Source organism: Python bivittatus, unplaced genomic scaffold (genome assembly GCF_059951505.1).
Source record: "Python bivittatus isolate LINGU-HERP-01145 unplaced genomic scaffold, Pbiv_v1 ctg000610_np1212, whole genome shotgun sequence".
In the NCBI taxonomy this organism is placed as follows: Eukaryota; Metazoa; Chordata; class Lepidosauria; order Squamata; family Pythonidae; genus Python; species Python bivittatus.
Window position 1 is genome coordinate 21,858,393 of NW_028277088.1, and position 26,567 is coordinate 21,884,959.

The window sequence follows — 26,567 nt, forward strand, 5'->3', positions numbered from 1 at the left end:
CCGGCTTGTGTTGTCCTCGGTGAAAGCAGCTCTCGGCGACGCGACTGAAGCTTGAGTTGCGGAGCCTTTCGGAGCCATGGCGGCCCCGGCCCGGCCGGAGGTTTCGCCGAGTCTCCTACTTTCCTCCTTCAGCGAGAAACAAAAGCACCCGTCCTCTTCCTCCTGGCTGGAGCGACCTTCGGGCAGCGAATTCAGCAACGGCCTTGGGCAGGTGAGAGAAAGGGGCGGTAATGGGGCTTCCCACGTAATTTCTCGCGCCTTCCGCTCAGCTCCGGGGCGCCTTCTTTAATTTCTTGAGCCGTTGGCCGGGGCTGCTGACCTTGCGAAACATCCGATCAAATGCAAGAGGTGGCAGAAAAGCAAGCGTCCCCCTTGGGTTTGGGGGTTTTATACTTTTGAATCAAAGAGGGATTCGTTGCGTTTAAAACTGTCTGAAGGATATTGACAGTGGCTTCCTCTCTCTCTCCTGGGAATAATTCTGATGGGAACGCCATCCAGGTTCTTCTCTGAGGAGACCCAAAAGAGACCGCGGAGAGAGGAAGAAAATTTAGGCACGGGTAAATAAAAGGAAAATGCACTTTTACTTTGGTTGCATATGGTTGCACTTATGCAGGATATGGGAACCCAAAGGGGGTTGGCCAAGGCTTTGGCCTTAAAATCGCAAACTAAAAATAGTAAGTCAGAATGGGCAGGTTGATGCACAAGCAGACTGAGGATCAGTACTGGTTTTTGTGGGACAGAAATAACTATACTGAATTTAAATGTGAGCATACAGGTATAGAATTGTATTATAAAACAATACTCTTGTATATGTACTTACAAATAAATCCCTCACAGGACTGCATTGTAAAATGGTATTTAAAAAGCATACCAGTCCCCTCTTTCAAACACTGAGACCATTTGTTAGAGCTGTAGCACTAACTTTCAGAAAAGCCTTTCTCTAATCTGAAGATGTCCAAGCATCTTGTATATCCAAGCAAATACACATGAATATAGTGCTTTAGTTATTTTGGGCTTGGGCGATGAATACCTTAAGATCAAAAATGGCTTTCCAGAATTGGACTGGAAAAATGAATAGGAGCTAATCCAGTTGATGGGGTATTGTTCATATATTTAAATTACACATAACTCTGTTTACTTAACCTTACACATGGCTAAAGCTCTTTGGTTGTTCTTAACTCATAATACAATATTTTGTTATTTTCTTCTGAAGATAAATTTACTGATCATAACAATTTTATTTTTATTTTTATTTTATTTTTATTCATATATTTTTAACATACCCCATTTTTTGCCTTCTAGGGTTAAGAATTAAGAACATGAAATAGAGTTTAGTGATGTAGTGGATGTAATATTATACAACAGAAACAACTATATTCAGCAAAAACCTGTGTTGATGAAATTAGGGGATGCAGGACAAAGTAATTAGTCATCAGAGATATTACAGTACACAGAATAGTTTCTGAGAGATGTTAGGACAGAAGATCTGTTTATCCTTTGATTCTAAACCATTAGTCAAAGAAGATGTAATATTAGAAAAAAACATTTTTATTTACTTTAGTTTCACAGTGGTATTCACATCAAGTTTACAAAATATTAAGCTTTACTTCCATTTTGACCAATCAAATGCATAGCCCTGCCCAGCACAGACATTTATTTATCCGTGGGGGCAGACTTACAGTATATGGAAAATACCAGATTTTTCTAGTGACATGTAATTTCTTAGACTTCTGTTTGTGTACCATAATAAAAGTATGAAAAACTATCTTTAGGTAATGGTTATTTAAGTTCTTACCTTCTTAATATGACTAAAAGCACTTTTATTCTTGTTACAACTGTGATTTCTGATCAAATGTATTTTGTAGTAAAAATAAGTTAAAATCTAGGTTTTAGTTCCTAGAATTCTTTAGTGAGAACTTTGAAAACTTTTTTTAATTTTAATTTTTATTAGAGATTTTAAGTACAATAGTAAAAGCAAATACAAATTAAACTCAGAAAAAGATAGAAATAATAAAAAGTGCAAAGAAAGAAAAAGAAAAAACGTTGAAAACTTTGATTTACTCATATTGTTTTGTGCTCAAAAATTGCAGAGAGCTTTGCCCTTGATTACATAGAGATCAGAGATTACTTCAGTGTTATTATCCTGGAATAAGACCTCTGGCATATGTATGAGGAATTCAAACATATTTCAACAACATAGCGTGATTAGAGTCATTCTAACTGAAGAATGAAATCCAGCTATTAGAAATGACAGCAATCTTGTTCAAATACAGGTTGTCCTCAAGTTATGACTGTAATTGGGGCAGGGATTGCTGTCACTAAGCGATGTGGTCATAAAGGACATCATGTGACTGCATCACTTAGCAATGGCAATCCTAGTTGTTGTAGTAACCCAAGAGCGCAGGTTGTTAAGTGGAAAGTGGAGGGAGTCCCAGGTAAGGAGTGTGGGAGTGCCGCAGGAGTGTGTGAGAGGCCTGGTGCAGGCTGCACACAAGTTGGAGAAGCTCAGCTCAGGAAGGCCAGGGAAGGAGAGAGTGGGGTGTGTGCAAGTGCAGGGAGGCCAGAGAAAGAGGGCATGGAGTGCGTGTATGTGTGCAAGCTCAGGAGGGCCAGGGAAAGAGGGTGCAGGGTGCATAGAAGTGCAAGGAGGTCAGGGAAAGAGTACAGAGTGTGTGTGAGCGCAGGGAGGCCAGGGAAAGAGGGCATGGGGTGCATGCGTACATGTATACGAGCGCAGGAAGGCTAGGGAAGGAGAGTGTAGGGTGCGTGCATGTGTGCAAGTGCAGGGAGGCTGGGGAAGGAGGGTATGGGGTGCATGTGAGTGTGTGAGCGAGGGGGAAATGATCTTCCCTGCCAGCTTCTACATTGACTGTTTTGGGAAGCTGGCTGGGAAGGTAGCAAATGGCGATCACGTGACTATGGGACAACGCAACCTGTCATAAGTGTGAGCTGGTTGCCAAGCACCCAAATTTTGTTCGTGTGACCGCAGTCATAAGTCCCTTCATTCAGTGCCATCATAACTTCGAACAGTTGTCTCTGAATGAATGGTCGTAACTCAAGGAGTATCTATAGTTGCTAATTTTCTGATGAGCAGTCATGCTAGACTGTTACTGCAGAAACAATGAAGTGTTTTAATAATTTAAGACTAACATTTATTATGTCATATACTTTCATAGAGTGCAAGATAATTTCATCAGATGCAAATCAATTAAACTTAATGACTGTATAAATTTGTACTTATACCATACAGCTTTTTGTAGTTTTATCTCAAAATAAGATCCTGATAAATCTCTTGAAGAATGAACAAATAGAGTTGGATTCAGTTTATTGGTTGTTAAAATCTATCTATCTATCTATCTATCTATCTATCTATCTATCTATCTATCTATCTATCTATCTATTCTTATGCATAATTCTATTTCTGCCAGCAATAAAGAGCAATTCAATATTCTGTAGCCCCATCCTTTTATTATTATAAATCTTCTTTAATCCTTTAGCTCCTCGGCCTAATTTCCATGGTTTTATCAAGAATTGCTTCATAATTATCTCTGCAACCAAAAGCCATTCTGTTTGAATTTTGTACCCAGAGACAACATGTAAAATTTATAAATATCATTGATTAAAAGTGATAGAAATAAGCTTCTCTTCAGAATTTAAAGGTCAACAGATTGGAAATGGAAGGAGCTCTGTTACATTCATAGTTACTAACCATTAAAATCCTGTTTAAATGAATATTTTAGGGTAATCACTTCAAATCTGTGGATCTTAATCATGTTACCAAATTGCTTGAAGAAACCAAATCAGTAAGTATAATTAGAACACTATAAATCTTATTTCTGTTTATTCCAGTAGAACTTAAAGCTAATCATATATTCTGTATGTATTGTACAGAATAAACATTTACAGAAATCCTGAAGATTCTTTTTAGTTCTAGCATGATTGCAAATACATATGTGCTGTAGTTGTTACAGGATTGGGTTTGCATGGTAAGCAAAATAGTAACTTTGTCTTGCTTACTACTTAAGACTGGTGACATATTTTCCTCACAACTAAGCACAAAGCCACAAGTGGTGTAGAACAGTGCCAATGACACATTGAATCTTCTGTCTTCTTGAATAGCAAAGTGTTGCAGAATGTTAAGCACTGTTCATGGTTCCCTTTTGCTGTTTCATTCACTCTACTTTTTTTCTTAAGAATATAGAAGAACAAATCCAAGCATGTCAGAAGGTTGCAAAACACTATGAACATGGAATTGTATCCTTTTCTCCTGTTTTATTGCATGCAAAATTAGAAGCCAAAAACATGAAGAGGAAAAGACAAAATAATATTTTACTATTCTTACACTGATACATAGTTTGTTTACTTGCTAAATTTGATTGCAATCATTGTATAAAATAAAAATATATGGATAAAAATTGGAATATTGCAACATTCCATTTTTCCTCTACACCACACCAATCTGGCCATTCTGGGAGTGGTCTGTCAGTTTTATGGAAATCAATCCTCCAAGCTGGCAAAATGTGTTAAGCCTCCAAACCAAAGCTGGTCCATGCAGTTCAGACTTTTATTTATTTCTATACTCTGAGTATTAACGTATAGACCACAAAAATGGCCATGAACTTTATAAGCCAATGTTCTTTCTAATTTGTTCATGACTGGTTTAGTTGGCTCCATTTCATCAATGCTCCCAGGTCCTTCTACAGTGTACATATCTTCCCCTGAGGTCTATTTCAGGGATTTTCTGTCCAAACACATGTGTGGGATCCAATTTAAAGCCTTCCTGGTCAAGCTCACCATTCTTTGGCCAAATGCCCAGCATTCAGTACATAGTCCCAGAAATTAAATCTCTCCCACTGACACTATTGTCATTGTATCAATTCACTTGTAATACTGTACATTCTCTCCTGTTCTAGTACATTTCTGTGAAGTGGAAAGATGGCTGAGAATGCAGGTTTTTTCACTTCTTTGCTAGATCTTCAAAATCTATCGTGATACAACTATAACTGTTCTTTGCAGTGTTACTTGTCCTGATGTGGATTAGCAATAAAGGATGATCAGCGATGGATGGGATATGTCTTGGCAGCTGTCGTGTCATGTTTCTAACCTATGGTACCAAGCAGCACATTTCACAGGCTGGTAGATCCAGTCAGCACACATTTATTTCAGTTCTTCATACTAAAGTTGCCAAGTACCACAGATCTTTTTGTATGTTGAAGGACACAGCTGCATCCCCTCTGCCCTTCGGGGCTCCTACTTCCTGTCTCCTGTTCTGCAGTGTGTGTGTGTTTTTCCTACTGAAGGCCCAGAGCCTCTTTCTTCTGGACCCAAGGCTACAGAATATTTTCTATGTTTCTTACTTTTGGTAACCTTCATCCACTGGGCTTTCTCCTTTGTACTATATGATTCTTTTTCTTTTGGAGAGTTGTTTTCTGTCAGTCCTATTGTGCACTGCCAAATTCCTTTAGCAAACTCCCATTGTCTTGCTTATATTCCCCTTACAGTCTCCGTGTACTCAGTAGAAAGCAGTCACTCAGTGATCCACAGTGGGCATTTTCAGGCACACCGTTGCAGTTAGCAGTTACGCTGGAGATTACCTTTTCAGCTCTTGTTGTGAGGCTTCACATCAAAACACGGCAGTTAGTTTCAGCTCTCCAGATGCTTAACTCTCTATTCAATAATTCACCCAACTTGGCACAAGATTCCCAGACATGATTAGTTTAAAATCTTAATTGCAGACAAGAATGAAGCCTTACACACAAGAGATTATTTGCCCTGTATAGTGCAGTGTAGTGCTTTATGGTTCAGAGTTTAAACTCTTCATGTCCAAGTTAACAGTTATTTGGTCATTCTCTTGGTAGCCTTCGGAAGCAGCTGAATTGTTTTATATAACGTTTCTCTTGAGTCTGAGTAGTGTTGATTGCTGCCTCACCAGATTTATCCTTTACATTCATCTGAACACAGTCCCACAAAACATCCAGTTCTATGGTCACTTTCCTCTTTTTGTTATGTCTTCTTCCTGTTCACTGGCAAACTCCTATCTGCTTTCTCTGTTCAGTTGCTTGCATTATCTGATAGATGTACAATTACACATTGTGAAACTTAGATATATAGTAATTTTTAAATTCTTACAATTTTAATAAAATCTACTTCTGTATATTGTGTATAGTATAGAATTTCATATATGTAGTTACTTCATAACTGGCAACAGGAGAACATCATACAATCTAGATTTATTTTGCCATTGTATAACCAATATGTTTAGTCTGGCTCTGTCTCTTCCAATCTGGCACACCCCAAATATATCAGATTATGGCATGTGCAATCCCCAGTAAGCGTGACCAGTTGATTGCTGTCTGGGAGTAATGAGAATTGTACTTTGGCTAATTTAGAAGCCACTAACAACATTTTAGAGTTGAGATTCTGCTCAGCTATTCTCGTTAACTATTAAATATTGTTTGGAGAAAAGAGGCCTAAGGTTCAGAGACCTAAGGTTAAGTAACTCTGAAAGATTTATTTATCCTTTTTTACTATTAGAATTCTGGCACAGCTGCCAACATGAAAATTGTGATTAGTTTTACAACTAAAGTTTGGAGACTTGGCATTTTTTTTATTTAAAAGATTATTTATGTCTAATTTTTCTTTCCTGTAACCATTTTCCTTGATTGTTAATCATTATAAGCCACTGAATGATTTAGCATACATCTCTAAAATTTTAAACTTATGTGTGGAGAAAATTCAGCTGGACAATGTTTTTATAGAAACTACATGTGAAATCCTTAAATTGTATGGGTAAGTACTTAATGCTTCTGTTTTATTCTGATACTAACTAGTCTTCTAGTTTTAGTGGCCACAAATCATTTGCATTTAGTTTCATTTTAACAAAAGCATTATCACTTCAGCATTTGGAATGTTATTATAATTATACTTTAGGTATTGGAAAACACAATTCCCACAAATCTATGATTGCCTTAAATAAACTGAGCCAGGATTATTGTCAACATGAATTTAAAATACTACATTTCATTAAAAATTAATTTGAAAAAGAGAACCCTCAATGATTTTTATATTTCAATTATAAAAAAATTAACATTCAGACATATAAAATCTTTATCTAAATTTGTGGAAATACCAATCTTTGTATCAGCTTCATGGAGAAAAAAGCCTTCATATAAAATGAATGAAAGATGGGATATAAATCTAACAAACAAATAAATAGAAAGTATTCCTGGTTCATTAAACCCAATACTTTTATTAGCTATTATAAGAATTCAATTAGCCCAACATCAAATATCTATGAACCTAGTTAACCAGGTATTTCTGGTTGTTGTTCTGCATAGCATTCTTAGACAGCAATTCTGTGTTAATTTTCCTCAAACACAGTCACTCTTAGTAAACATTTGTAGGATCTCAGTATTAGCCATTCTGTAATTTATATAGGTAGCTGATAAAGAAATTGATTTTTTCAAAGATGTTTTAGATTAAAATTCTGTTGCAAGCAAAAAAGGAGGTACTTGCAGTTATGCTTAACAGATTTAATTCATTCAGTCAATACTTTATTGTTTAGATTGTTTTGTTTAGATATTGTCTACTTCAAAGTTTAGATACAAAAGGGTTGGGGTATGCAACAGTACAATATATCTTTATGAATGCTTTAACTAAAGATAACACATCTTTTCATTATGCTGAAATAATTACTAAAAAGAAAATAATAAATGTTTTAAAATATTGGCTGATTAGAAGTAATCTAAATCAAACCAGCAATATATTTTCCTCAGACATCTTAATACAAAGGGCAATAAGAAACATAGTGAAGAAGTATCTCTATCAGGTCTAATCCACAAGGGCAGAACACAAATAATATGAATCTTTGTAAATCTACTTATTAAAAGTGCTAAAGGCATTTACTGACAGAGTGAGTTCTCAGACTGAATTTTTCAGGTTTAATGAGATAATCCTGAAGTACATTTAAGATTATGTCTGTGCTTTCCCTTCCATTTATATTGTTTAACTTTGCTGCCACATAGTGGCATATAAATATTCACTTGTTATAATAATGCAGCTGTAAAATCTAAATATTGCATTGCTATTTAATGGAGAAAGGGATTAACCAAAGCTTATTACTGTATGTTTTAAACATTTTAGTACTATTAAAAATATTTTTTAAGTCTTTTTTTCTTCAGTGCTATTCATTCAGATTGTCCTCAGAAGAATTGCCACACAGCCAGTGCATTGTACTGATTTAGGGTATTGGGCTAGGATTAGAAAAGCCCAGGGTCAGATTCATACTCATCTGAATCTCAAGCTACTCAGTGATGTTGGGCCAGTCACAATTTGTCAGCCTAGCCTATTTCATAAGATGGTTGCAATAGGTGAACAGAAAGGGGACAAGGGAGTTCTATGTATGTTGCCTTGCCTTTGGTAGGAAAGTCAAGATATACATCAAATAAACAAGCAAATAAATAGGTAGTACTAATGGCATTACATTCAAGGTGGACAACTGATGTGTTCCAGACAATATGCCTCTTTTCAGTCCCCAAGTAAAATGATTACTGAGAATCAGATTATCCAATGGGCTTGTCCCCCAGCAGACAGTTACTTCATATTAGGAGCTTACTATAGGTCTTGATAGGCAGGGTCACCGCTAGCATACAGGGTGCCCTTGTGCAGAATTCTGCTTAGCACCCTGCAAACACAATATTTTTTATATTCAAAATTTATTAAATGTAATTATAATTATGTGGGGGCCTGTTGGGTCAACAATTTTGGTGACATATGAAGTTGGTGACATATGAGTGGTGTGTATATGAAGTTGGCCAACCTGTTGTGGATATTGTATCTACTCTTTTTTTTTAGCTTGCCACTGGTGCATCCCCCTTATATTGCGTTTTTGTGCAGCACACAATTTGCACACCAGGTTTTAGTGCCTTGCTGATAGGCTTAATTTCTACTTGTTGCAGTTTATGGAACAGTTAATGTTCATGTTAGAAAAAGTAATGAGAGAGTTCATCAGAGAAGAGAATATTTACTTCTTTAGTGAAAACTTGATAATAAGATCATAAGTACTTCAAGCCTTAAATTTGCTTACTCTAGCATTTTTGAAAGTTAGTATTCAGGAGTGGCTGATGCAATAGTAATAGCTGATGAACTGTCTTTTATAATAATATCCTGACATGTGGTCCTTCAGATATTACAGAATTTCAACTTGAAGAAGCTTTAGCCAGTGTGGCCAATAATGAAAGATGCTGAGAATTTTCTTTGTAAAATCTGGATGGACACTGGTTTGCCCATCCTCTTCCCTAAGTAATCAATTGGATCATTTGTGATAGAGAAAAAAAGAACCACTGCATTTCAGTTGATTATGTTATGCTTGGTGGCCTTGTTTATCCTGGGTAACAGTTAAACCTTACTGACATCATGCTGTTTTCTGATCTTGAAACAAAAATGGAATACTAACAAAAAGAGACTGAGAGGACATTGAAGCAATGGATTGGAAAATACTGACCAGGATTTTTTTGAAATAGTAAATTTTTTAAAAGAGTAAATATTCCTTCCATTCCCACCTTCCTCAACCGTCATGAAATAGCATCATTTTTAAGTAGCATATCAAAATGTTGATGTTGGATACGTATGCCACTCATAGTCATTAGTGATTAGAGCTGATTAGAAAAGCACATAAACTCAGCAAGAAAGTACACACACACACACACACGTTTTGAAGTATAGTCTTGTGATTATATTAAGATCACAGAAATGAAAGTAGAGCATATATCGCTCTATATTTTGCTTGCTTATTGAAAAGTGTATGTCTTTCAGTGGGGTTTAGTTTGTAGCATAGGCAGGTTCCCTGCACAACTTGTAGAGGGGAAAGGGCCACACTGATAAATTAAAAATCATCACAGGCTGCATAGGAATACTTGGCATGTTGATCAGCTGTTCAATGACTGACAGAGCAATGAGTCTTGGAGGCACTCGATAGTGCATCATTTAGAGCAGTGGTGGTAGTGAATTTCTTACTTCTTTAAAACATGCCAGCAGCTGTACAAGGGTGCTTGGCAGGCTGGATGCAGTCCACCAGCCGTATGTTGTGCAGGCCTGATCTAGGCTCTGATAAGAGTATATGCAAAATCAGATTCACTTTCCCTTTATATTAATTATTGAATATTATGAACAGTGCTCCTTTCAACAATAAATAGAATTGTAAATAGTGACTATTTAATTACATTTTTTTAATCTCAGGTATTAATAACAGTGCACAACTTAGACTGGTATATTATTTAAGTTTGTTTGGATGAAATAATTATTTTTATTTTTATTTTCCATTTAATGTAACAATAATAGGATATTCAAGTTTATAATCATTTGTATATAGCTGGCAGATCTACACAATACTAAAGTGAAATCGGAGTAGTTAGAAATAACATAAAATTATTTTTATTTTTTCATGAAAATTGTACTCGTATCATAAAAAGTATTTATCATTATTTCTCTCATGCTTTTTAAAATGCAGCTGTAATAATTGGTATGTTTAATTCTGCAGGTTACCATTTTACAAAAAGAAGTTATCTGATGAAGTAAACTACACTAAAGAAGTTCAAGAATCAATTGCACAATTGGGTAATATTAGATGTAGACATACTTTCCTGATACATCTTTCTGTACCAGAATTCTCTTGATATATTGCAGAGGTGATTAGTTGTTTTGGATTACTCCATATATAAGAGGCAGCACATTGTAATAGAATTAAACTTTTTAAGTTATGCATTTCAAGGAAGATTGCCCAAAGAAACTAAAACTGCATTCCTCAAATTACTAGGAAAGGCACTGTGAGCTGTGCTAACTGGGCATCAAGGGTGTGGTAATCCAACTCATCTAGGAAGCACCAAATTGGGGATGGCAGTACTGAGAGTAGAATTTGCTTCTGTTTAGAATTGTTTTATATTTTTCCATCAGTACTGCTGATGAAAAGTGGAGAAGAGGTAAAAAAGAAAATTCCATCTGATGTATTTAGTGCATATTGGTGATGATTATGATGATTTATTAAACTTGTATGCTGCCCAACTCTCAATGACTCAGGGCTCAATATGAATATATATATATTCATTATATATATATATAAATAAAATATATATATATTCATTATATATATATATATAAATAAAAATATATATTACTATAGTGAGGCAGTCTCTTCTTTCTTAGTTCTAGAAACAAAAACATTTTAATAAAACACTGAGAAGAAATGCATATTATGTTCATATAGTGAATAAAACTCATGCAATAGAATCAGTCATAAAGTTGTATTACAGTTTGCCTGTTGTTTCAGGTTACTTGATCAGAGTGCCATGTTCTCAGATAAGAATACAAATATGTAAGTGCATTATTAGCTTTTACCATGCTGATCCATCAGTGAAAGAATTTGAAGGTAAGAGTTATTTTATACTTTGGTATATCTTAATAAAATGTAGTCAATTTAGCCCAGTGTTGAATAAAATAATGCAAACATCCTCTGTCTGTGGTAAATGAGAGAGCAAACAGTTGATTGAAGGAAATAGGTTTAAAATCATGTAGGACACAGATATTTCATATGGAATATCATATGGTTGACCCATCCTTTTCAAGATAAAATAATGTGTTTCAGGCCATTATGCCTTCAGATGTCTGAATGTAATAACCATTTCACACAATATACTAGGACTGTGATGGAGAAAGATGCATGCAACAACTGTGTATTTGCTATGAAGATATGCTTATTTTGAGTAAAAATCTGAATTAGATCACAAACACTTTTATTATTTATGTTTATAATATAATAAAATTGAGTTTTAGTTTACTGCACTACTTATCCTCATATCTTGTTAAATTCAGTTATCTCTAAAGAAGTTATTGGGTATGTTTTAAATGTAATATATCAGTCCCATTCCCATTTAAAATCCATATATTGGATAGTCATAAATATTCATAATTCTACACTTATGCACAATATGCAGCTCATCTACAAAATGGCATTTCCTTATTTCTAGTATCAATAATGTTTTTGGTTATCAATTCTAATATGAAACAATTGGCACATGAACTTTAATAAGATTTCTCCTATGGTTACAGTTTTTGCATGGAAAATAATAACTATATCGACACATTATTTGTACATAGGGCTACATACAGAAAGAGGGCTGTACTCTTAGAGTAGCTCTATGCTTTCTTTCTGGGGTTGAATCCAGAGATCTGTACTTGTGAGTAGTTCTTCATAGATTGGATTTCATATGATTTAAACATTTAATGGTGTGGATGTCTGGAATACACTGAAATCCAACCCCCAAATTCCTATTTAGTTGTCCTCTCTCAGTATAGAAAGTTCTAACTGTCCCTATATTAGTGCTAATGTAGAAGAGCATGGAGTATTGTAACCTTGAAGAAGGAATTTTAACAGCTGTTACATAAATACCAGCTTAGCCCTGAAAGGGAAGAAGGAGTAAGAAATAAACTCAGGATTGCCTTGCCTTTACTCTCTTTTGTATAACAGTAGGAAGAGGGAATATCAGGCTTTCAAGATTCTGTTATACCTTTTAACAATAAAATAGAGTTCCAACAGTTCTTGTGGTGCTCATTTCCTGAACTGATCTACCTTGAAGGGCTAACAGCTGTATAAATGAATCAAATGTGTATAGGGCTGCTGAGTTTAGTCATGATTTACTTTCAGCATTATGTTTGTATGTGTCCCCCTCTCCATTATTATCCTTCAGTCTATTCTTTAAGGAATAAACAAGCTTAATATATTACTTCTTGTTTAATCAAAGCTAGTAATATAATCAGAAATAATAGTCTGGTTTTAATTAAATACACATTTGTTTATTCTGACACAATTTAACTATCAATTCTAAGTTTCTGCCCAACTTTAATATAAAATGTTTATAAATGTGTTTATTTGAAAACTAAGTTAATTATTACTGTCAGTGATACTCTTAAATGCTTGGGAGGGCAGTGTGGTAGTTAAGGTGTTAAAACTAGGGCTAGGAAGACTCAGGTTCAGCTCTACTCTCAAACATGGAAATTTATGGGGTGATTTGGGATCAGTCATTCTCTCTCAGCCTGAACAGATCTACAGGATTCTTGTGGGGAAAAAATTGAACAAGTGTACTCTGTGTATACCACCTTGAATTTCTGGAGGAAAGCAGGATATAAATCTAATAAATAAATAAAATCAGAAAATCTCAGTTTGCCTTAAAGTAATTTGTTGGACATCTTCAAATTTTTCTTAATACAGGTTATCAACCTACAAGTGCAAACTATAAAAAGCAGATTGTAGAATTAGGAGGTTTAGCAGAAACTTTGGTTTTATCACTAACACTAGTTGAAAATCAACTTTCTGAGAAATTATGGATCATTAAAACTTTGCAACATCTTTCCATTTCTGGTTAGTATGATTTATATTTTTAAAATATTGTTTCTAATCCTTGTCTGTTTTGCTTTCCTATTCAGTAAAATACTGGCAATTTGAAGGGAGCTAATTATCAGTCCTTTTGTATTTCAGAAGCAAATTGCAAACTTATGATGAAAGCTCAAGCACCAAGAATATTATGCTCTCATCTGAATGATGTTGACCCCTCTGGGCAATTACTATTCCGTTCCTCAGAAATCCTTTGGAATTTATTAGAAAAAACCTCTAAGGAAGAAATTATTGATCAGCTCAGTAACTTGGAATGTGTACAGTTGAGTGTACTTAAAATACTATATATGAACTCAGATTTTACATGCTAGTTTTTAAGTTAGAAGCTGCCATTTTTTATCTTGTATTTCTAAAATACTTTAAAAAGAAAGATAGAACATGTGTTTTTTTTTTACTAAAGTTTAGTACTATTTGAATTATTTATAGGTATAAGAATAATAAATGGTGTATTGCATTATTAACATACTAAAATTAATAGATTAAGGGCAAAGTACTTTCTGTCTTCTAAACCTTTACTGTATAACATTTACAGTATGTGGCCACCCAACTTTATTAGTTTGGTATATAATAAACCAAAGAACAAACATATAAAAACAAGATAAGCAATACCAGTTGCAAACAAGAAACAGCCATTAATTGATGATCAGGGACTCAAATTTATTGCATCCTCTGGACAGCAACTCCAATTATCCTGGCCAAATGTTCAAGGAAAGAGCTAGGTTTTCATTTGCTTTTTAAAGGCCAGCAGGGTTGGAGCCAATTATATGTCGGGGGGGGGGACTCCACAGGGCAGGTATTGCAACAAAAAACACACCTCTTAGGGTCCTGTAAGTTGACATTGCTTCAAAGAAGGAACCTGAAGCATGCCCATCCTGTTAGAGTATGTGGGATGGGCAGATACCATTGGAGAAGGGCAGTCTGATAAATAACCCATATCATGTGCCATGTAAAGCTTTATAAGTGTAACCAGCAATTTGAATTGCACCCAGGAGCCTATAGGAAGTCACTACAGCTCATGGAATAGTGGTGTTACATGGGTCTACCAAGGTAGACCCATAAACTACCAGTGCAACTGCATTTTGGACCAATTGTAGCTTCTGGATGGTCTTCAATATCAGTCCCATGTTGCAGTAGTCCAGCCAGAAGATGACTAAGGCATGAATGACAATGAGCAGGGCCTCTCAATCCAATTGAGGTTGTGCAAAGGTCTTCTTGGGCACAACTGCCACCTGCTTTTCAGGCAGCAGCTTTGAGTTCAGAAGAACCCCCAAACTCTACACTGGGTTTGACTGGGGTAGCACAACCCCATCTAGAACCAAAGATCTTCTGTTCTAGGATCTGGGGAAACCAAAACCCACAGCCATTTGGTCTTGGTAGGGTTGAGCCGGGGTCTGTTCTTCTCCATCCAGTTCCTCAGTTTCCATATACTGGGATAGAACCTACATGGCCTCACTTGATTAGCCAGAAGCAGAGGTATTAACTAAGTATCATTAGTGTACTGATGATATTGCACACCTTGCCAAGCACCTTCATGTAACTGTTAAAAAGAAGCAGGGAGAGGAAGAGCCCTTAGGCACCCCACAGAGAAGGTGTATAGAACTAGACCACTCCGCCCCACCAACACCAATTAGAATTGGCTGCAGAGCAAGGAGGAGAACCACCATAACACAGTGCTTCCTACTCCCAACTCCCTCAGTCAATGAGGAAGGATAGCATGGTTGATGGTATTGAAGGCCATGAAGAGGTCTGAATCCAGACTAGAAGAGGCCCAGATATTCTATTTCAAGATGCTTTGTTGCTGTAGGCTGACTACCTTCTTGACAACCTTGCCTAAAAATGGAAAGTTGGAGACAGGATGAAAATTGTCCAAATCTGCTAGATTCAGTGATGGCTTCTTGAGGAGGAGGTGGGCCACCACTTCTCTCAAGGAATCATTTACCATTACATGAATCAATCACGTGCCCCCTACTGGAAACTTTGACCAACTAGGAGGTGCATGGATCTAAGCCCTAGGTGGTTGCACCCAAAACATTAAGAAGCCTGTCCACTTCGTCAAGATAACAGGATTAAACCCCTCCCAGATAACAGTGCAATACAGTCAACTCCATAGGACCAGCACAGCTATATTACACTGCATATCTAAAGCAATTTGCCCCCACAAAATGTAATTATGACCATTGATTTCCTTTAAGAGGAGATTAGTAACATTCACTAAATATTCGTAATGATAGGTAAATGATATTCTCTAAATTACTTACAATGAAAACTAGTAGAGGAACAGTGGTTGGGTGGTTGCCTTCAAATTTGGGCATTTTAGATGCATCCAGCTGCCTCTGAGCAAAACAGCATGCTGGATTCCTGTGATCCAGGACTCATCTTACACTATTTTATAGATAACTGAAGAGTTTAGCAGCTGAATATCACCAAAGAGCTTAATTTACTGTACAGGTAGTCCTTGTTTAATGACCCTAATTGGGACTGGAATTTCCATCACTAAGTGAAGTGATTGTAAAAGATAACATGATTGCACCGCTTAGTGATGACAGTCCCAGTTGTGCTTGTTAGGCCAGAACTGCACTGTCATTAGGCCGGGACCTCACATTTGAGTGCAGGGTGGCCAAAAGGGCAGAGGTGGGAGGAGAGAGAGGTGGGTGAGGGGAATTGAAGCACACCCTGCACTTGTAAATGTGGTCAGGCTGCCAAGTACCCAAATTTTCATCATGTGACTTTGGGGGCGCTGCAACGGCCGTAACTTCGAGAACCGGCTGTAAGATTCATCCAGTGCTGCTGTAACTTCAAACAGACACTGAACAAATGTCATTAAGCGAGGACTGCCTGTAATACTAAACTCTTTGGAGATATTCAGCTACTGAATTTTTCAATTACAATCAAATAGTTGAAGGAAAATAATATTTAGAATGTTGGTATCTGGGGATTATATTATACTTTCAATTAGAAAAAGCATATATAATAAAATACAGAATTACATTGTTTTACTTAGTGCTCTGAAGGAAGCATTTACGAATTTACTTATACACGGTTCCCGCCATTATGATCGTCAATTAAGAAATGATACTTTGGTGATAGCTACCCTTGTTGCTCAGAACACAGGAGCTCCAATGATTGTATGTATACACGATTTTAAATTTGGGATACTTAAAAGTAAATATTGAGAAGTAGATTAACATGTTCTGTTAACGTCATAGTGCCAGCTTATCTAGTATAGCCACAGCCTTTCTTCCCTGAAGTGGAATTATGTTTACTTGATATCTTCCAAAATAATTATGTTTCGTCTTGGAATTCTATGCCATAGAGCAAAACATTTATAATTATCTTTCAATGATGGCAGTTAAATATGGCAGGCAGGATAAGGTCTTGCCTCACTAAAAAAATGTTTATTAAATGATAGGGTTTCACGAATTGTGGCACAGATGATGAGAAATTAACTCCTATGAAAACAGGATCAGCACTGAAAAACTTGTAGAGGCGATGGTAATCTTCTAATCTTGACTTTTCCTCTTACCTAAAAGTGGGGTTCAAGTGTTAACACCTGGAAGCTGCTGCACAATGTTATTTTAATGTTTTTCCTTTTTTTTTTTTTAATGTGCTTTTGAGTCAGTCTTGTCTCCTGGCAACTGCCTGTATAGGTCCATGCTGTTTTCTTGGCAACATTTCTGAAAGTGGCTTGCCATTGCCTTCTTCCTAAGGCTGAGAGAATGACTGGCCCAAAGTCACCCATCTGACTTCATGCCTAAGGCAGGACTAGAACTCGTAGTCTTCTAGTTTCTAGCCCAATGCTTTTAACCACTACACCAAACTGGCTCTCTTTATTAACCTCTTGAAAACTCAGGTGCAATACTAAGGTGCACAAATCTCTGGGGAGGGTCCTACAATCCCTCTGGATGCCATTAATTACTCTTATATCTTACTGTTGTCTTTATAAATATATTTGAGGGTGGAACTGGAATCAGAAAAATTAAGAGTCAGAAGAGGAGTCACTGCATTCCATATTTAGCAATAACAAACCTTCAAATACAGGGAGAGCATTTATCACATCTTTGAATGACCTCACAGTGTTTGCAGCAGCACTTTCTTATAGGAAACTATTGGTGAGGTCTACCTACTTATGTAATCTCAAAGCGTTCCCTGAAGTAGGAACTGTGGGCTTGTTTCTCACAGTGACACCAGCCTGTACTTACTAAACATATCTTTCCTGCCCAGCATCTCTGCAGTTATTTCAGAAGTCATCTTTTTAAAGATAGGTGAGAAGATTATGTCTTGCTCTCAGTAAACTGTGTAACAAAGGAAGTAGAAAAAACACTGAACTGCTTTGCACCGCATAGCTTCATTCTATCTCAAAGTAAAATTTCCCATCAATCAGATTTGCTTATTTTGTTAAACAAGTTAATATCAAGGAAGAAAAAGTCTTCCAAACATGCCCATTAATGCCTGGAAAACCTTGGAAGGACATTGAAAGAGTTATGTTGTATATTCAGACAACTGTCGCCACTTGGTGGCTTCAAGGATAGATCTACAGGAGCCAGCAAAATGCAACATCTAAGTATTTTCAGTCATACTAGAAACTAAAGTGGAAAATGCTTGTGGTTGTCCTGACATCAAAATATAGAAAGCTGTAGGATCTACCTGACATGGAAGAATTTTATGTATTTTATTCAGACTGAATGATGCTTCATTCAGATTTGATGAAGGTTCATCCAGATTTGAATCTTCCTAAAGTTAATTCTATTTTCCCCAAATTTTTCCCGACAACATCTGACACCTTATTTATCCTACTACTTTTATCATGCATTACAAGTACAGTAGTTTCCTATGGCATATTATTGAAGAGTCCATATTTGTGCTTCTGTGCATTATTTTGCATATGAAAATTGTGGATGCTACTTTGGAGTACAGGTAGTCTTTGAGTTAGGGTTAGGGAGCAGGATTGCCATCGGTAAGCAATGTGGCCGTAAAGTGTGACATCACATGACTGCATCCCTTAGCAACAGCAATCCAGGCAGTTCCAGTTGTCATAACCCAAGACATGCAGGTCGTTAAGCAGGAAGCGGAGGGAGTCCAAGGTAAGGAGTGCGGGGGTACCTCAGTTGGGGGGGGAGGCCCTGGGAGGCCTGTTGCAGGTAGTACATGAGTCAGGATAAAGGTGCTTGGTGTGGCATGAGCTCAGTAAGGCCGGGGAATGAGGGTGCAGGGTGCATGCAATCGTAGGGAGGCCGTGGAAAGAGGGCATAGGATGCATGCGATTGCAGGGAGGCCATGGAAAGAGGGCACGGTGGTGTGTGTGTGCATCTGTGCAATTCCAAAAGGCTGAGGAAAGAGGATGCAGGGTGCATGCGATTGCAGGGAGGCCATGGAAAGAGTGGGGTGTGTGCAAGTGAAGGGATGGAGGGTGCAGTGTGTGCAAGCAAAGAAAAGTCAGTGGGGGAGACTTACCCCAGTGACTTGTGACCTTCCTTGCCAGCTTCCCATTGACTTTGCTTGGGGGAAGCAAGCACTGTAACAGCCAGAACTTCAAGGACCAGTTGTAAGTCCCTTTGTTCAGCACCAGTGTAAGTTTGAATGGTTGCTGAACAAATGGTTGTAACTTGAGGACTACCTGTATCTTTTACTGTTTGCTGTTATCCAGCTGTCTAAGAAGAGCAAGTTGAATTTGCTGTACAATGCTATTGTTAATAAAGTATGAACCGTAAAGGCCCAACAATGCTGTTCAAGTGAAAGTAGTAATGGTTGGGTCATTTTTACTCTTCAGTGACTTATGAACTAGAAATTACTACTTATTATATTTCTGTTTCTTCTCTCTCCTTTTCTTTCTTATTGAATGTCATTCTACATTGTCACATTTTGCCTTGGGCAAACTCTGTGACTGGAAGGTTATATCTTCTGGCCTAGTATAAGTCTTTTGATGAGGACTTAACTCTTCAGTAAGTGGTCCACTCCTTGACTATAAGAAAGCTTCACTGTAAATCCAACTTTCCAACTAGGAGCAATAAAACGGTCTTAGAATTTTATGCATATAAACCACACCAGAATTAAAATTTACTTCATAATGAATGGCAAATAGACTTTTGAGGCTAGAGTTGTATCTTGGCATTAATATAAGAGTCCCATTTGTGCCAACACAGTAGTGCTTTTACTTTTCAACTCATACATGTGAGTTGCAAGGTAATTGCAGTGTATCATGTAATCTGGCTATAAATTTATTTTAAAATAAATTATGACTGATGCAAGTGGAGATCATACATGGATTTACAAATAATTTACAAAGGGTAGCTGCATCAGTCTGTTGCCAAAAAAAAAAAAAAAAGCATCAAAGATTCCTTTGGCTCCTTAAAGATTAATACATTTATTGTGCCATAAAGTTTTGACAACCACAGTCCACCAGTAGATGCTAGATGACTGAACACTTTTGCACATCATGCAGTCAAAGATTACACTCTATTTCTGAATTAGAGGGAATTTCCTTATTGTAGATGATGGAACGGATTAACCAGCCATATCTATTGATATATCATTTTGTATTTCTAGTCTCTTATTGATGCCTAGAGATTGACTTTGGGTTCTAATTATATTCATGACCTTCTGTAGACGATTTCTTCTTTTTGTCTTTTTCTAATTAGTCTCTGTATATAAAATTGTCTTTATGAGGACATTATCAATTTCTAAAAGATTCAGAAAACAATTATATTTCAGGATTGGATCCACTCCTCCCTTCCTTATCCCAGAATTCTGCCTTTTGCCATACCACTAAAATTAACTATTCTGTTACCTTTTCAAGATCTGAACAAAGAAAAGTCCTAAATTGGTCCTTTTCATATGTTTGTGGAAAGCTGCATTGATATGTGCACAAATGACATTTTATGTTTTCTAGAAAGTAATTTCTATTCATTCATTCATTCATTCATTCATTCATTCATTCATTCACTCACTGTTTAAAGCATTTCCCATCTGCTTTATTCTATTATAAATTAAACGAAAAATAGTACAAATATAAATATTTACAATAGGTTTTTATATATCTTAACTGTATATGTGTGTTTAGGAAACCGGATTTGCCAAGCAGTTAATACTTTTTGCCACTTTTGCTGAAGGTAAGAGTTTTTTAACAATTAATAGTCCATCATGTCAATATGAACTAAAGATTTTTATTTATAAAATGTGTTTAATTTCCTTCACAGTGAAAAGTCATAATCCTTTGATAAAAGGCCTTAGGCTTACTTCCTCCTATGAAGATTTTGAGCTGAAAAAGCTGCTGCTTAACATGCTTACTGTACTAGCAAAAGATTTATGTTCCGTTCAGGTAGGACATAACAGAATTGGATGGAATCATATAATCATGCAACACTTTTAACACTATGTGTTTTCAGAGATTTCCATTAATGCATTTGTAATTATATTGTTATACCCCAATATTTATGTTGAAACTGACAACACTGGTATGCTTTCAGCTACAAGCACCCAAAAACTTCATGCCAACAATGTCACTTCTAAATGTTTCCCCTCCCTCAGAATAATGTTATTCTGAAATAACCTTAGCATATTCAGAGAGAAATAAATTAACAGCCCAATAATTGTATAAGATCACAGAGTCATCCTCAGATAGGAACACAAGATTGTCAAATACAACGCATAGAATGACAGTTTTAAGCAGATCTTATCCTGTATACCTACTTTCCAAAGAAGATATCAGAGGAATATGACAGCAGTATCCATTGGGTGGGAAATGGGTGTGTGTGTGTGTGTGCGCGTGCGCGCGCACGCATACATGCATGACTGATATCAGCAGTGTTATGACATAAATCCTACCCCTTTTCTACATGCATTGTGACATCTGCCAAAAGTGGGAAGTTTCTGTGGACACCAATGGAATACAGGGAGCATTATATCTTGAATTTTACGCAAAACATAAATGTCAAAAACAAACTTTCTGCGTGTACTAACAAGAGAAGATTAAAAGTATATTGTTATTGTACACTTTTACTATTCAAAATAACTTTCCTTTTCAAACTACATTTTATCTCCTTTCATTGTTTAGCTGTTGCACGAGGGTAAGGTTATGCTGGCTTTGTTTCATTATTTAAAACCAAATGAAAAGGGAGGAGCACTTGACATGTCTGCAGCACAGTATGAAGAATTACAGCTTCTTGCTATTGCTACATTAGCAACAGTGGCTCCATTATTGATAGAAGACTATGTGCAATGCCAGGGAAATACTCGCCTTCTCCTGTTTCTAGAATGGTGTGTGAGCAATGGTGAGTAAATAGGGCAAGATTACTTTTTATTAAATGCTGTGATTATTGATATAGAGCTGAATTTGTTTTCAGGCTGAGAACTGTATGTTACATTCATCCTGCTTGGTTTTCTATATAATTCCTATGCTTATAAAGGAGCAAGAGATGCAAAGGAGCATTTCCCACTGTGTGATACTTTCTGCAATAATCTCAAGCTGAAATCCTGTGGAGTTCCATTAACTAAACTGATATTGCAAATCAAATGGACTTCACAATCACTACTTTTTTTTAATAAACCATGATTTTAAGGATTGTCAAAGATGTGATTATGGATTCCATTACCACTAAGACATCCTTCATAATACTTGGAATGAAATTCAAAATTCTGTCAGCGCACCAATAATCTGTTAGGTTTCTATCCATAGAAATAGAATAATTGAATAATTGTTCAATAATTGTTGCTATTTGTTGTTATTTTAGCAGGCTTTTGTCAAATAAACTGGCTTAAATGCTGATTTAGGGTTTAAATTGAAATAATTGGGTGCAATATGATTTATTAAGATGTTTATTTTGTTGTTTGTTGCTTTAAATGTCATGGGTCGGGGAGAAAGGCATGGTATGAATTTGGTAAATATGTAATAAAGAATGCCAACAGAATATAAGTCATAGTGATTTTATATAGTTTCTACAAGACAGATTCTTACTAGTCTTAATGAGCAATGCAGTAGCTACAATACTTGAGCATGTTTGGAAGCAGCAGCTTATTTTGTAAAAAAAATACTGAGTTACAGTTTAATTATTAGGATGAAGAAATAATCAAGAATATTTTTAGTGATATGCCATGCCTCTTTCAATCTCAGACAATCAGCAATTTTGAACAAATCAGTTATTGCTTACAATCTTAATTGGATAGACACCCTGACTTAAATGTGAATATACTTTTTTAAAAGTCACTTTCTGATTTCTTCCTTAGACACAGTGGGAAATCTTGAAATGAGAAATTTTACTAAATTAAGTTATTAATGTTAGGTACAATACAGTTATAGCAAAATTCTCTGGGAACAAACATAAGACATATATTCAGATTTTTTTTCTTACATAAGTAGCATGGGCATTTCTGTACGTTCTCTGCCGCCATTGATTTGGAGATTGAAGCCCACATGTACAGCATATTTCTTGTCAGAATATCAGAGAGCCATGATAATGTCTTCCTTTTTTCCTATGGAGAATTAAATTTAAGAACTATAGAATTAGATGTTTGATTAAATATTAAGGAAACATCTGTTACAGTAATATAGTACAGTAATTACATTTACAATAATATTTCAAACATTTTAATATGAAAGGCCTTAGAGCCTAATTTAAAATATCCTAAAAATGTTTAATTTTGGTTTGTTTGCAGATCCCTTCTTTAGTCAAGGTAACAGTTTCCATGGTACAGGTGGTCGTGGCACCAAACTTGCACAGATGCGCTTCTGCTTGAGAGTGCTGAATCCTATTGTATCTCTTTGTGATGATGCTGTGAATACAGACCTTTGTGATCAAGGAGCAATTCATCAACTATTGGGTAAAAATTGGTTTTGTTTCATTAACTTAAGGTTGTCTGAGCAAAACTCAATTTTATTTTTATTATTTTTTGAAACAACCAATTTTTAACTTTCTTCTCATTCAAAATGATTATTTTTTTCATTATGAGCTCTTTCTAATATACAAGACATCTGATAGCAGGGCAAATTCTTAAACAGGGCACCTCTGAATCCTCTAGGTTCTTTTTGTTTTACCTTTAAAACCAAATGCAGCCAGTTGCTTCAAAAGGAACATTGTATGAATTTACAGTGGAAGTAAGGGGAATCATTTGAACAGAAAAATATTAATTCTGTAATGATACCATATTCTGTATACTTCATCTAAAGATGAGAATGCAATTTTTCAGATGCAGAGAGCATGATTATGATGTCATATTGCTTCCCTGGTATGTTTCATAGCATTCCATTCAAAGGAACTTTTTGCAGTTGAGTTAATTTACCCAATATAGTCTTGCAGCTCTGAGGATGAGAATTTGTATTCTTCTTAACCAATATGCCCCCCCTCCAAGAAACTATTTGTTTCTCGGACAGTGGGAAGTTTTCTGATTTGCAGCCTTAGGCTTCATTATCTTCCTTCATTCCCTTTACTGAGCAATATGAATCTGTCAGAGAGATGGCATTTATGTTAGGGAATCTGGCTTGGGGGTGGGCAGTTCATGGGCTCTTTGCTCCGGGGGCTTCTGGCTTATAACATTTGAATATATATTGGCACCTGGTCAATATATGGTACATGGCATGCACTGTCAATGCTGTAATCCAGTTTTGTTCAGGATTGGGATCATTGCAAAAGGTAATATAAATCCATATTTTGCTTTTTCTGAGAGTGTGAGTAAGGAGTTAATGGGTCTAGTTCTAGCTCCCCTTTGCATGTTCAAAGAACACATTGAAGGAAGGGGAACAGATTGGCATTGATCTCTTAAATTACATGTGTGGTGTAAATCTATATCTGATTTCTCCAATAAATTGCACAAGAAGTGGTAATCAATTTACCATTTAAACTATTTGTTTCTCCTAATAAAAGGGCTATATCCTAATGTGGAACCCTAACTTCTAGTAAGCTTTCCTTTTTGCATCTGAGTGTGAGGGTGGATTATACTTAAATATTTTAAAGGGTAATATACATAAGTTTGAGATGTGTTGAATTTGCAAACGTGCAAAATCTGACTTGTTGCAAAAATAATTTATTACATGTCTCTTTATCCACTTACGTATTCTCTTGGTATAATAATTATCCAGTGTAGTACCCACAACTATCTTTATTGCTCTTTTCCACTAGGTGTCTTAAACATTACCACAAATAATTATAAAGATTCTGCCCTTGTGATGGAAATTGAAAGTGATATCCTGCTCATTCTGTCAACTCTTTGTGAAAATAATCTTCATAGAAAGGTTTGCATTTTCTCCTCAGTTTCAGAGATAATTGTGTGAATTACCAATGAACAAGAAAGTGAAAAGTGAGCCAGTGTTCAAAGTTTATTTTATTTTCCTTGATTCTGTAGTGTCACTATGCTTGAGAAAAGATTCGAAACTGGCATTCCTGAGCTGCTTTTGACGTGATTGCATTTTCAGATAACTTGGCTCTGGGATTGCATTATCAATTTATAACATGAAATAACTAAGATCAGGAGGGACCAATTGTAAATTGCAAAATACAGTAACAGTGATTATTATTTATATAATTACTGTATAGAAATGTAGAATGGAAAGTTTGGAAAGGGAGATCAAGTAGTCCAACCCTCTGCCCATGCAGAAATCCATTTGTATAACATTACTGATAGATGGCTATCTAGCCCTTGTTTATAAACAATGTCAGCAAAGGGGAATCCACCACTTCCCAAGGTAGTATGTTCCATTGCTGATTCTTTCTGATGTCCAGCTGAAATCTACTTCCTTGTCAGTTAAACCCATTGCTTCTTGTTTTGTCTTCTGGGACAACTCTGAACAATTTTATTCATCTACACAACAACTCTTCAGGTACTACATGGCAGCTATCATGACTCCTATCAGTCTTCCCAGGTTAATTATACCTCAAACCTCCAAACATGTGCCTCCTGAGTTTTATCTTCCAGGACCCTTATCATTTTGGTTTCTCATATCTGGGCATGCTCCAGTATAGATTGCAGTTTTTGAATGAGAAGCAGGCAAAAATGCAATGTGGGTAGCCTCTCTAAACCTAGCGGCAGCTCCTTAAAGGAGCCCCCTCTTTTCCTGAGCTCAGAAAGATATCTACTTAAATTAAAGGGATGACACATGGTCACATCCTATTATCATCTCTGTAATGCCTCTTGATTCCCAGTGAGTATTTTCCTGAGCCTGTATAACTACTGTACAAGCCCAGGAAATGGCACAGCTCCTGTAAGGAACTGCCAACAGGTATAGAAAAGTTGGCCACTCCAAATCTGAAGTACCTTTCACTGTTTCAGATCCAAATACTACATACCTGTATGCTCTAGTTGGTCAATTACTTTCCTAAAATACAATGCCCCAAACTGGACACAATATTTTAGATCCAGTCTGACCAAAGTAGAACAGAGAGGAACAATTCTCTTATAGTTCTTACAGAATTATTTAAATTTGACTTACACATTAAACAGGAGCTCTTTGGATGGGAAGGAGTGGATACACTTATTCCATTTATGAAGATGGATGCCAAAAAATTCTGTAGTGGATTGGGTCACAATCGTCTTCTTTTCTGTGCTCTGGACTGCTTATGGTAAGTATAGCAATTTTGAAAATTTTAATCTTTGAAAGAAGGGTGAATCCTAGTCAAATGATGTCAACAGACAGGCAATCCTAGTCAAATTATGCTTACAGGTCATGAAGAGTCAAAAGCATTTTCTTAGTTTAGGCTTTAAATGTTTAATTTTAAATGGTTGTGATATTTAATTACTGAATTTTCTTTTATCAATGGACATACATTTGTTTTATTTTAAAATTTCCACCAAAAAATTAATTTCCCTGTTTCCCTCCCCCACAGCAAATAGTTCTACAAGTAAATTCACATGACTGCTTTTTACAAGTAGGGGCTATGGTTTGAAGTTTCTTAAGGAACGACCCTTCAATGTACAGCTTATATAATTCATACGGGTAGTCCTCACTTAAGGACCATGATAGAGACCAGAAAATTTGTCGTTAAGTGGGGTGGTTGGTAAGTGAGTCACCATGTGACCGAACTCAATGTTACAACCATTTTTACAACAGTTGTTAAACAAATCACCATATTCGTTAAGCAAGTCATGTGGTCATTAAGCAAATCACATGGTCAATAAATGAATCCAGCTTCTCCAATGA

The 26,567-nt window shown here is 36.2% G+C and overlaps 1 protein-coding gene across 1 annotated transcript in view; it reads left to right on the forward strand.

The window, feature by feature from the left end:
* CFAP69 (cilia and flagella associated protein 69) overlaps positions 1-26,567 on the forward strand; it is a 42,598-nt gene continuing 16,031 nt past the window's right edge. The window contains exons 1-15 of the mRNA XM_025164057.2: positions 1-211; positions 3,741-3,803; positions 4,195-4,254; positions 6,680-6,789; positions 10,538-10,614; positions 11,324-11,422; positions 13,262-13,411; positions 13,529-13,706; positions 16,446-16,569; positions 20,502-20,550; positions 20,638-20,759; positions 21,495-21,711; positions 23,093-23,257; positions 24,553-24,665; positions 25,871-25,989. Of these exons, the coding sequence (XP_025019825.2) occupies positions 77-211; positions 3,741-3,803; positions 4,195-4,254; positions 6,680-6,789; positions 10,538-10,614; positions 11,324-11,422; positions 13,262-13,411; positions 13,529-13,706; positions 16,446-16,569; positions 20,502-20,550; positions 20,638-20,759; positions 21,495-21,711; positions 23,093-23,257; positions 24,553-24,665; positions 25,871-25,989 (1,781 nt within the window). The 5' untranslated portion in view covers positions 1-76. The remainder of the gene's footprint in view (positions 212-3,740; positions 3,804-4,194; positions 4,255-6,679; positions 6,790-10,537; positions 10,615-11,323; positions 11,423-13,261; positions 13,412-13,528; positions 13,707-16,445; positions 16,570-20,501; positions 20,551-20,637; positions 20,760-21,494; positions 21,712-23,092; positions 23,258-24,552; positions 24,666-25,870; positions 25,990-26,567) is intronic.